A 13,174-nucleotide genomic window follows, 5' to 3' on the forward strand; every position below is an offset into this window, starting at 1 on the left:
TCTAGCTATAAGCAACAAGTACTTTTAAGCATCAAACATCTGATCTATGGAATATTCAGCTACGGGACCTTATCCCTTACTTTGTGGGTCTGTTTGGGATGATAGTTTTTTGCAAAGATAATTATAAAAATATTATGAAAAAAAAATAAATTTTTGAAAAACTATTACAAAAAATAACTTTCTAGCACAGATTTTTTATAAGCAATAAAAAAGCAATTATCATTACAATCTAACAAGTAAAGCAGTAAGAAAATTATCCCAAACAGACTCTATCATCTCAAATTCTCCCCACACGAACAGCTTGATTAAAGATTGTATTGAGTGAACATAGCATGAGAAATCTACTTCTTACTGTACAATCATGAAAACATGAGTGAAGAAATAACTAATCGATCATAAAACGTCAGGAAGAGGAAATATAACATTAGTGAAGACAGCAAACATGAAAGATATTTCTCAAAGCTTATTATTCAATGTCTCACAATCATACAAAGAGAGAGATTACGGATGACACAAAATTTGATTGAGAAACAACTTCTCCAGTCTGATCCCAGTAACTGGTATGCAATGCGAGAGCTTAGATAGGACTGGAAAACAAAATTTTCAGTCTGATCCCAGTACACTGCGTTACAAAAGTTTTGATCACAAAGGGTTAAAAGGTAAGCAAAAGTTCTTTTATCTAAAGAATAAGCTTAATCAATTCTTTCAAGTGACATTCGTTATTGCAAAAGAAAGCAGAGAGATTGGAAAATTTTGAGTTTGCTTGCACGTTTTATTACTGGATTTTTAGTACAGTATAGATTACCAAACAAGGCCCTCTGTGTCAATGGCATCTTTGGAACATGTTCCCTACATATCAAAAAGGTACAATTGGATCCAAAAGTGACATTCGTTATTGCAAAAGAAAGTAGAGAAATTGGAAAATTTTGAGTTTGCTTGCACGTTTTATTACTGGATTTTTAGTACAGTATAGATTACCAAACAAGGCCCTCTGTGTCAATGGCATCTTTGGAACATGTTCCCTACGTATCAAACAGGTACAATTGGATCCAAAGACATATATGTATGTAATCTCTCTCTCTCTCTCTCTCTCTCTCTCTCTCTCTCTCTCTCTCTCTTTCTCTATTTACAAGATAATATTGTTTTGACAAGGAAAAGGAAGGCCCAGAAGTAAATATAAATACTAGGCCAGAACAGAAGAATGATGCACACTGTTGGTACAAAAATACAGCGAGTACTCATATCTCTGATAAAATGGTGCTGATTTTCCGAAGCTCCTTTAGGGCCTCAATAGCTGCAGCTTGCTCATTGCCATTAAAAATTTTGCCTGCCTGCACTTTTTCTTGTTGGAACACCGTCTCAATCACCTAAACAAATCAGTAATTATATGTCATCAAATCTTCCAAAAAAGGTGATGCAGCCTTTGATATGAAGCTATGGTCAAATGAACAATTTATTTTATTCATTTCAAATGAAGAAAAGCGTAAACAGAATATGATGAAATCTGGTTAAAATTCCTAGGCGTGATCACAAATCTAGCTAGTCTTATACGTGGATGGGTAAGACTGTATAATGAACCAAGGATAAACAGCACAATGCACAGGGTACACCTTTTTTAGAATATAATGAAAGAGAACAAAATAAATAATGTAGCAATAACAATATGAAGCCTTCATCCTATTATGAAGTCTGTTACATGAATCATTTTTTTTTTCATTATGTCCTACTAAGAGTCAAATAATCATTTAAATCTAATAAACAAAGATCATTTCTAATACTTTTTAACCAAGTTTTTTTAGGTCTACCTCTACCTTTTTTAACATAGGTCGGATCTAATACATCTACTCCCCTAACCATGTCATCCAAAATCCGACGCTCTATGTGAACAAAGCATCTAAGGTAACTTTATTTAATCTTATCTTTCACTGGAGCTACTCTAACCTTTTCACGTATTTACTCATTTCGCATTATGTCTCTAAGTGTAAAGTCACTTATTCATCTGAGCATCCTCATCTCTGCAACACTTAATTTTATGCTTTTCTTTTAATGAAGAACATTTTGCGCCATAAAGTATTGTAGCTTTCAACACCATCTTATAAAATTCTCCCTCAAGTTTGAGTGATACTTTTCTATCACGCAACAAATCCGATGCATTCCTCCTCTTTAACCATCCAACTTGAATTCTACTAATAACATTCCATCTCTTTCATCGCTTTGAACAATAGACCTCAGATATCTAAAATATGCATTTTTTTAAATAATTTGATCACCCAAAATCATAATCCCACCACTAGTTATATTACTACTAAAATTACACTCCATGTATTTAGTTTTAGACCTACTCAAATGAAAACCTTTACACTCTTAAGGTTGACCTCCATAATTAAAGTTTTTCTTCTTCTCCATCTCTAGTATTATCAAAAAGAAGCATATCATCAACAAAAATATACACTAGGCACAACCTCTTGCAAATGTTTATTAAGAGCATACATGACTAAAGCAAAAACATCAGAGCTTTAAGTTAATCATTGATGTAATTCAATTGAAATAGGAAAAAACTTGGTCAAAACACCTAATTTATGGACACACCTAACTCTTGTATATATATACTGAATGACTTGAATATAGGCTTTATATAGAAGGAAAAAAAATAAAAATTGGATTGATGAAGAATTTTAGAATGTTTGATGTTGTTGTTCCAAAGATATCTGGAAGGTCAGCTTGACTTGGTTAAGGTTAATATATTGTCATTAAGAGGGGAAATAAATTAAAAAAATATATCTGCTTAGACTCCGAAGACGGTACTTTGACATACCAGAGATAAGTTTGCTATATATTAGGAAAATAGATGAAACAAAATTGACAACAATTAAAATTAAAAACTGAGCGAAGTACAAAATCTAAATGCTTAATGACCGGCTGTGTTTCTCGGCTTTAGAAAATATTAAATATATCAGGCTCAGAAATAAGTATACTTAGAAAAAATGACCAAAAAAGCATTTATTACCTGAATATTCTCAATCATGGATTGCGCAAGAATCTTTAGAGTGCCCAATGTTTTCATGTCTCCAACTTCTGCCCTTGCACTATCGGCACAATTGCTGTAAGCAGAAGCTGAAATTGTGGGATGTTCCTGGCAAACACTTTCTTTTCCAATATTCGATGATCTCAGTGTCTCTGCAACTGCTCCTTTGTCCATGCTCTTTTCATTGAAACTTACTTTACCAATTCTCCAAAACCACTGAAACTTGCCTGCTGCTGTTTTTCTCACCTTCCCTGATACACCTTTAACTTCCACATTCACACTTGGCCCAGATTTAGCAACATCAGCATTTGCTTCTGCCTCTTTAGGTATGGGGTTATAAGAAGCATTACTGCATTCCTCCTTTACAAGATTATTTCCATCTTCATTCTCCCTACTAAAGAAAACTGAAACGACACCACTCTTCTCTGACTCAATTTCAGGGTCATTTGACTCACTGTTTGTATTAGTATTCATTGAAAACACTGAGGAATTTCCCGTGCTTAAGCTTTCTTCACCCATGCACTCAGATGTCCTTACGCTACTCTCATATCCTGGCTCCTCAGATAAACACTTCTTGACATCTTCCTCCAAAGAGGGTGAATCATCACAAAAGGGAATGCGTTGAACCACATCATCTAAAGACTCTGCAATTTGAGACAAATCATCAAAAAATAGACAACGCTTATCCAAAGAATGAGCATCCTTTTCCATGTTGACAGTCTTTGCTGGGGAAGTAAATGATTCTGTCCTCAATGATTCTAATGTCTCCCCTAACAATCCTTTGATCTGTCCAGCATTGACTGAATCACTGTTTTGAGGCGTTTTTTGGAGCACTTTCCATTTTTCTTCCCAATAGCTGTCAGGCATTATTTGAATTGGTGACTTGGAAGTCGGTGAACCAGTTCTTACTGCTAATGAACTAATCTTGGTCAAACCTGCCTTTGATGAGACTGACATATTTGTCTCCAATGCCAGAACTTGGCAAAATCTGGCCTTCTTTATAAGCTTTTCCACACTTATATTCCTTGGGAAGTTCAATATTCTCTTAAGGCAGGACGTTGCGTTCTCGGAGGCTAACAAGGAAGATCTCACATGCTGTAGCATGGCGACCGCCATGGCTGAAATAAAGGCTCCTCGTGGTGAGCACAGAATCCTGAATCTATACTCATCATTCTCTGTGCATGAACAATTAAGAGCCGAAAACAGTTCGTCCCAAATAACCAAAAGATCACTAAGGGAAAACTCACGTCCAAATAGAACACGCAGCCATCGGAGTGCAAAATACTGAGGTTCAACTCCAAGCTCGATTAGGTGACAATGAAGGGATGAGTCAACAATGGAAAGCAAGTGATAAAGTGCAGATGAGGCCTCAATGATTGGAGGAAGGCCTGTGCTTGATCCCATGGAGGGGCGAGAACAGAAAAATTCGGTTATTGCAACCACCCCACGAGCACCGCTCATTAAACCATCAAACATACAGTAAGCATCATGTTCCATGAATTTTTCGGATAAAACTATGCCCAGTTCTCCTTCAGCTCCATAAGAATCACTTAATAAGAGTACATCCCTGATGTCACGATCAAGATCATCAAAGCTTGTAATATTTGGCACTTTAATTTGATTGAAATCATCAGCATTGGCGCCTACGTCCCAACTTTTAGCCTTCATTAAGGTGTTGGAGGAAACTTCACAATCTGCTCCATCAAATTCTTCATTAAAGTGGTCCTCATAAAGTCCCCGAACTTGAGAAAGGTAATTAAGATCAACATGCAATACATACACAAGAGGAGCTAATAATTCATGCATTCCTGCACCATAAAAATAATCTGGTTACATTTAACATTACATCTAGAATAGAATACATGAAAATTTATTAGCCATTGTAGTGAACTTGCTCTAATTGGAGATACAAGGAGAATGGCAGAAACACAGGACCACAGATTAACCTTAGTTGTAGCTTACCCTGCCTATATCCACACTCTGGATGCCTAAGACACCATACTAATAAAATTCTTCTAAGCATGGTCTGGCATGCAAGCGTCTGGAAGTAATGATCATCTTCTGGATATAGCCTTGATAAGTCCTGTTCAAGCATTTTCTCCAACTCTGCATTGCGAAAGAAGCGCCCCCACGTGCTCTCTACAAACAAGATTCAATTAACATGATTAAGAAGTATATTGCACTGTATAAAAAAACATGTCGTTTATTAGTTATTGAGAATAAAAGTCTCAAATTCATAAGTTCAAAGGTACAGGAAGACTACATTTTTGTAAGAAAAGAATAATGCATTCCCAAAGATCATAGAGCCTAAGTACTCCAGTTATTTAAATAAAATTTAAGATTATTCACTCTCAGAATATTATATTACAGTACATTATGAGTTGGTTAATAACACTCATCATAGAAAACATAAACTGAGAGAAATCAAGTCAGCTCAGATTCCAGAAGCTCAATAATCAACAGTTCCATCATTTTATATAGTTAATAAATAAATACAAAACAAACTATGAATCATAAAAAAGTAATCCCCAATGTAAATTTTGTAAGCCATCCGGCTGGAATTCCCTTAGTCTACAAAAATGCTATAGGGGGCTGAAAGTAGGAGACTGTTTGAGACCTCAGACAATTCATTAATATGCAAAATAAAATAAAATTTTACAAGTAATCATTATATGGATGAAGCACCGAAAGTTCCAATCACGTCCATATAAAGAAACATACCTGGGTTTTGAGATAAAGGATTGTCCATTGACAGATCAGGAGATTTATTCCCATCCTTTGGGATGTGTGGATCTATTAAGAGACGACGCCTAAGGCTTGCGTAACTGGAAAAGCAGTAGAAGACATGTCAAAGAAATCAGTTTCCTGTTTATAGAATCAAATCAATGTTCAGACAAATCATACATGATGGGTTTTATTCAACTATTCGGTGCATCTATAGTAACTTCCTCACAAATAATTCAAAAACGAAATTCATGAGCCAGAGTTTCTCAGTCACCAACAAATAATTACCTATATAAAGGTAATTAATACAACATTCAAGAAAGCTAAATACAATTTATGTAAAATCTAAGAGAAAGGTGTACCAAATGCATAAATCTCTGCGCATGTAGAGAGGCTATTTCTGTGGGTTGGTCCTGTATCCTAGAGATCATAAGGGAGACAACCTAACAACAACCATAGGCCAGCCCATAATTTATAAATATAGTAATCCATATACAGTCACAATTTCATAATTCATACAAGTTTCATGAGTAGTTAATTCCAACATTTTCAGTGGAGAAAGAAGGAGAAAGTTTTATGTGCCCAATGATAGCACTATACAATACCTTTTAGTGAGTGCAGATAGATGTTAGCAAGAGCAAGAATTAAACATAGACAAGAAAAACCATTTATAATACAGCTTAGTTTCAAAACCCCCTTTTTGCAGCTTCAAGAGGGCATATCACCGGTAGTGTTATCTTCAGGAAATAAAAAGCTAGTTGCATATCAAAATATAATATAATCATTCATCAAAGAGCAGTAATGTGAAGTATATTCTTTCTGTGTTTGAATGGAAGAGCTTGTTTGGTTCAACAACATCTTCATGTCATTTGATGTTGTTTAAAGCGGTCACTTACTTGTTGCACTGACATCAAAAGTGGCAATATTTTTACTAAATGTTATACTCAAGAATTATGCTATAATTGGCCAAGATCTAGATAGTAACCACATTTATCAATAAAATGTAGAGAAAAAATGGATGGCAGCAATCAGTACATCCTTACAGATAGAATTATAACATTAATAACGAAGACGAACCAAATGAATTACAATTAATATATTGCAATGACACCTAGGCAAAAGTACATTGTAAATGACATTTTCAATGAGAATGAACCAAACAGCCCCAACATAAATCCATAGAGCTTGAGAGATTTAGAAAAGAATCCAAACTCCTTCTACAACAGTTTCTAAAGAGAAGTTCAAAGTGATCATAGACCAATCAAGTTAAATACCCACAAAACAATCGCACCATGAAAGGAAGAATGGCCATAACAATAACATGAGCATAAATCTATAATAATTTCTCCTATCCCAGCAAGTTGTGAAGAGAAGGCACAAAAAAAAAGTCAGAGGAAAGACCTCGAATTCACAAAAAAAACCAACTAAGGTGATTTGCGCAATGCTACAATCGATCCAGAACCCGTCAAGTTATCTGCAGTGCATTTTTTTTTTTTAAAGATAAGACTTCGTAGTCATTAACAAGTTCAGCCAGATAATGGATGCTAATGCCTAAAAACTACCCCAAAATCAAGCTCTCAAAATCGAAAGAATATTCAGCGCATCAAAGAGAATGACAGATGTAATTAAAAGGATGCCATTCCCTTATTATCCACTCTTAAAAACAAACAAAGAACCCAAATTCATACAAAACCAGATTAGAATTTCACTAAAAAAGAATCTCTCAAAAACCCAAATCAAACCCATTGAATAAAATAGCCAAAAATCAGATCCCGTCTTATAAACAAGAAGGAATTTCCGCCCAGAACAATGCAATCAAAGCATTATAAGAAAAGCAAATCAAAACGAGGGATCAGCGTTGCCGTATCTCACCTCCTCCGAGCATCCGCAGTAACGCGACGTAGATCATCAATTGAAACCGACGGTGAGGAGGGCAATATACCGAGATAAAACCTCCACCGTACTCCCCGGAGGCTGGAGAAACGCGACCAGCCACCGGAGCTACGACCGATAGAAAACGAATCCGGCAATGGAATCTCCATTCGAGCACCAGTCACCGTTCCCGGACAACCCAGGCAAGGAAAAAGGAGGGAAAGGACGATAGTTGTTATTCCTGAGGGAAAAAGGTTGCAACCTTGAGAAGAATAAATGACGTAGAAAATGACGCAGCTAACCTACCAAATACCTAAATTTTAGGTAGGTGAAATACACCTGAGTTTACTTTAATTAGCCTAAATATTTCCGAACATACATTTTATGACTCTCGTAATGGCTTTTTTTTAGTGACTAACCCATATATTAATTATAGGAAAAAGGAAATTATAGTAAAAGTCTTCAAAAAAAAATTGGATGATAAAAAAACCCAATATTATTAAAATATATGCATGAGCCATATTCAAACTTTATTTGAATCATGATTATGGGGAAAATAAATGCCATGCAGATTCAATTTTCTCCTATCTTAAAATTGAATAATGCATTAAGAATAACGTGCCACGATATTCTATAATAATTTTAATGTTAAAATAGGATTTTAAAAATTATCATTTTTTTAATCAAGCACAATTCAAAGAATAACATGTCATCTCTAAAGATGAGTATGAAATCCTATAGAAAATGTTTAAAGAGAGAAATGAGTTTTAAAAATTCAACCATTCCTATAATCAGATGCACCAAAGAGAATATTATATTATCTCAAGAGATAAACATAATATTCTATAAGAGATCTAAAAGTAAGAATATATTTAAAAAATTCATCATTTCTAAAATTAAATATAACAAGGAGAATATCGTATCATCTTGAGTAACGATCACGACATTCTATAAGATATTTGAAAATAGAAATAAGTTTGAGAAGAATATTTTTATTCTCATATATTTTTCTCCCCTTTTATCAAAATAAGATATGGTTTACTTTAATATGGATATCTAAATTCTTCATAAGGGCAAGCCCATATGGTTAATTACATCTTAAGAATGGTGCTCCTAAGATAACTCTTGATGAAAGTAATAATTTCATACCTTTGATTTACAATGAAGAAGAAAAGAAAATAAATAGAAAATTTTCAAGGAAAAAGTTCAATGTTGAACAGTTATTAGCGAGTCAAATGAGAAAAGTATGAGACACTAGATTATGAGAAACTTAGATTTCATAAAGGTAAAAAGATTTATAACACCCTAACCTAAAGCTAGAATTGGTATCCTAAGGGCATCTCCAACCGAACTCCAAACACTTGAATGGCGTCTCTGGCCAGCTCCAGCCGAACCTCAAAATTTTCGCTATTTGGCTACGGGTGAACAGTGGGACGCCAATATTGGCGTTGCACTTTTCATCTCCACCATTTGTACCTCTCTACCGAACTTGCGACGGGAAAGAAAAGGTGCCCGTTACTTGCAAATGGGTGAAAAATGGAGCTCGATTGGAGATGAATCACGGCATTTTGGAGTGAAAAATGAGATTTTCGATTGGAGATGCTCTAACAAAGAATTCTAAGTGTACGCGACATGTTATGCAGGTGCCAATCTATAAGGTTTTAAGTTCAATTTTTTTAATTATAATTTTGTTTAATATCCAAGGGTGATTACAATTCAAGTTTTAGTATTTTGAAATTTTTTTATTTAAAAGTTAAATGAATTTATGAAAGAAAATTGTATTCTTGTTTTAAATATGTTTCATTGAATCTAGATTATTGTTTGTTATTATTTTAAGAGTTTATAGAACTTTATTACATATTTTTCTAACTTTATTTAATTTTTAATGAACTTTATAATGTCTAAGTTATAAATTATTCAGTTGTCTTTCTATTCTCTTCTTTGTGTTTTCTCTCTTCTATCATTGATATTTTATTCTTAATATTAATTTTACATATACTTTACTTTTTTAACAACTAGAATTAGGATGTGATTATATATATATTTATTATCATCATCATCTTCAAAAAACTATCTTGATCGGGCACGAAACTCAAAGCAAAATCAATTTGGAAATTTTAAAAATTAAATCTGAGACCAGCAGAACTCCAATTTCAGCAAACTTATGGTTAAACTGAACGTCTCGGAAATATGAACTCAACAACGCCAATTTCAACTCAATTGGAGTCCAAATGGAGCCAAATCAAAGATCTAAAACTCATTTGAAAGTTTTTAACAACATTAAACTTCCAAATGTGACATGCTTCTAGTCGAATCGAGCGGCTCGATGAGGCAAATCCAATTAGCCCAAGATCACTAAATTTCGATGTCATTAAGACATTCAAATGTCTAATAAACTGTCCATAATCAAGGAAATCAACATCGAACATCCATTCAAACTACTCCCAATTTACCCTCGATCTTTCTTATATTTACTGGTCATGCCACTCTCAGAAAACTATAAATAGACCCCTCATTTCTTATGTAAGGGGCCCCTAAGCAAGGAGGGAAAGAAGAGAGGAGAGGAAGAGAAATCAAAGAGTTATCTTGCCACCAGACTCATCCTCGTTCACTGGCAGACTTCAGCCCAGCCACCAACTGACATCAAATTTCTGCCTGGCCACCGACTAAAGCAGGTTTTCTTCCCGGCTACCAACTGACGCCAGACTTTGGTCCATCGCCTAATTTCTACTCGACACTGAATTTCCACCCATCCCTGGACTTCCGGCCGTTGCTAAATTTCTACCCGACGCCAGACTTTTGTCCGTCATTGGACTTCTGCCTGACGCCAAACTTCTACCCATCGCCATACGTTTTCTCCTCGCCGGACTTTCGTCACACTTCTACTTGACATCGAACTTCTGCCAGTCACCGGACTTCTTCCTATCGACTGACTTCTTCTCATCGTCGGACTTCTACCTAATGCCGAACTTCCGTCGCGCCAGATTTCTACCAAACGCCAGACTTCTGCACGTCACCAGACTTCTGCCTGTCCTTAGACTTCTATCTAACGTTGGACTTCAATCTATCGTTAAACTTCTTCATGATGTTGAACTTCCGCCCATCACCAAACTTCTGACCACTATCGTCTATCGACTACAGTCCTTTCAACCTCCTTCATGGATCACGGGCCTTCTGACCTTCATCACCAGACAACAGTCTTATCGACATCTATCTTCTGCTAACAATGGTCTATCCGATCTCTGTCGCCTGTAGACTATGGGCCTTTAAGCCTCCTTTGTCGATTACGGGCCTTCTGGCCTCTATCGCCCGACTACGATCTTTTTGATCATCGGCATCCTAATACAATCTTTATGACCACTATCGTTTGTCGACTATGGTCCTTCCGACCACCGACATCCTAATATGATCTTTCTGACCTCCATAGCTCGCCGACTATGGTCCTACAGACCAAACATATATTTCAATACTCATTCTTTCAATTTCTACCATATAATGAATTCTATATGATGCATATTTGTTACATTAAGCCAAGGCCTTCCCTCTATTAAAGGGCCACATTTGTAATATACTGTAAATAATAGTGGATACATTCAAACTGGGCCAGGCCCTATGATATTTTCTCTTTTCATGATTTTCCACTTAAAAATCTTGGTGTCTCTTATGAAAACGACACCATCTCTCTTATTTGATTGTGTGATGAATCTTCGTACAATGCTACGAAATTAAGCTTTATACTTCTCTATTGTCACGAATATCCCAGGACTCAACAGTTATTTACTTTCCTTTGACTTGAATTGGTTTTATATTAATTTAGTTTTAAATTTTATTTGTCTCATTATTTTAATTTAAGTTTAGTTATGCTAATTCAAGTGTATGTATAGTATTCTTATTTAATGCAATTTGGTTTGAATTTGACTGCATATTATTAAATTGAATTTGTTTAAGTTCTGATATTTTATTTTAATTAGATTTTTTATTAGTGTTGTGTTTAATTTTATGAATTCTGCCTTTAGAATGATTTATTCTGTGTTATTTAAAATTTTCATATCTAATTTATATGTTAAATTATATTGGCAGATTTATAAATTTGTTGGTTGTGTTTGAGGATTCTTATTTATTATTTGAAATTCAAATTTTAATTTATGTGAATTTTTTATTATTAAACAACAATTTAAACTATCAATTAAATAATCCCTAGATAAATTAGTCTAATAATCTCTGCAGGGATGTAAACTAAGTCCAACTAATCATATCTAAGCACTCTTAAAGCTATAGCAAAAGCCAACATGCAATGATGGGTTGTCATGTTATAAATAATAAAAAGAGCATGGTTTTTACAAGGTTAAAAGATTTGAATAGTGTAAAAGTGGGGGTGTAAGTGAGCTGAGTTAGTTCGAATTTTACTCGAACGATGTCGCAAGTTGAGTTTATCGAGCCATGAACTTGAGCTCGAGCTTAAACTCGAGCTCGTTTGCTAACTGAGCTAGAGTTCGAGCTTGATGAGGCTCGACTCACGAGCAAGCTAGAATAACTATTATAAATTTTTAAATAATTATTATAAATTTGAAGGTTTAAAATAATTAATGTCTTTAGCCTAATAAATGCTGTATAACACTGTCGTTGCCAGGTCCCAAGTCCTGGATGAGAAAAGTGGAGTGTTGCGTTAGGTAGTCGACAGCCAGCGTAAAACTTATCGAACAATAATGACATGAATCCTTTAGAAATTATGTTAATGCTAGGGCGTCCCCTGGAAGCGACGCACTATATGGCCTGAATACAGTGACAAGTGCGCAAGAGACATTGCATCGGCGCCCGGGTGCAGTGTTAAATAGGTAAAGGTTCCCACATCAAAGACGAATGTAGGCAAAGAAGCTAGTCCATAAAACTAAAATTAGGATAAGAAGTTGAAATATAGGTTCCCTTACAGTAAAATTAATGAAATTAATAGATATTATGATTCATATGAAGTTAAATATTTTGTGCATTCATGAAACTAAATTTTGGTGTAGGTGTTATTATAGATAAGAGTATAAAGGATAATGTTATAAAAATTAATAGGATTGAAGATAGAATTATAGCTTTAAAGATTGTTGTTGATGATAAGAGTGTTAATATTATAAGTGTTTATGCTCCTCATATAGTTTTGGATATGAGTTTTAAATGGACATGTTGGTAGAGAGGTAGATGATTTTAAAAGCATTCATGGTGGCCATGGATTTAGAACGACGAATGAAGGTGCCAAGACTATATTGGATTTTTGTTTAGCTTATGATTTTTCAATTGCTAATACCTTATTTAAGAAAAAGAATGAGCATCTCATCACTTATAAAAATGGATATAGTACAACCCAGATTGACTATTTTCTTATTAGAAAATTAAATCGTTTAGATTGTAAAGATTGTAAAGTTATTCCGAGTGAAAATTTATGTACCCAACATCGATTATTAGTTTTGGACTTTAAGATAAAAAGGCATAAAATAAAAAATAAAGTAAAACAATTTTCTAGGATTAGATGGGGGCATTTAAAGAATATTAAAAAAAATATTTTTG

General features: G+C 34.6%; 1 protein-coding gene and 1 long non-coding RNA gene across 2 annotated transcripts; one reads left to right on the plus strand and one right to left on the minus strand.

Annotated features, from left to right (window-relative positions):
- Nucleotides 1–601: 601 nt before the first annotated feature.
- On the plus strand, nucleotides 602–1,191 carry LOC114581370. Its single transcript, XR_003703299.1, has 2 exons — nucleotides 602–864; nucleotides 1,038–1,191. It is a non-coding gene; the product is annotated as an uncharacterized LOC114581370 (long non-coding RNA).
- Nucleotides 1,053–7,881, minus strand: LOC110106878 (TBC1 domain family member 5 homolog A). Its single transcript, XM_020836947.2, has 5 exons — nucleotides 7,622–7,881; nucleotides 5,747–5,850; nucleotides 4,988–5,164; nucleotides 3,008–4,833; nucleotides 1,053–1,367 (listed from the first exon to the last, which is right to left on the minus strand). The coding sequence occupies exons 1-5, from the start codon at nucleotides 7,789–7,791 to the stop codon at nucleotides 1,239–1,241; spliced, it is 2,406 nt and encodes an 801-aa protein (XP_020692606.1). The 5' UTR covers nucleotides 7,792–7,881; the 3' UTR covers nucleotides 1,053–1,238.
- Nucleotides 7,882–13,174: the final 5,293 nt, after the last annotated feature.

The sequence above is a fragment of the Dendrobium catenatum genome, unplaced genomic scaffold, assembly GCF_001605985.2.
Source record: "Dendrobium catenatum unplaced genomic scaffold, ASM160598v2 fragScaff_scaffold_1680, whole genome shotgun sequence".
In the NCBI taxonomy this organism is placed as follows: domain Eukaryota; kingdom Viridiplantae; phylum Streptophyta; class Magnoliopsida; order Asparagales; family Orchidaceae; genus Dendrobium; species Dendrobium catenatum.

Bases quoted from the DNA above. Each gene is read 5' to 3' on its own strand.
- LOC110106878 (XM_020836947.2), bottom strand. From the start codon at position 7,791: ATGGAGATTCCATTGCCGGATTCGTTTTCTATCGGTCGTAGCTCCGGT. The intron at 4,834-4,987 runs GTAAGCTACAAC...TTTATGGTGCAG, and splicing joins AGAGTGTGGATATAGGCAGG to GAATGCATGAATTATTAGCT. The intron at 1,368-3,007 runs GTAATAAATGCT...TGATTTGTTTAG, and splicing joins CCATGATTGAGAATATTCAG to GTGATTGAGACGGTGTTCCA.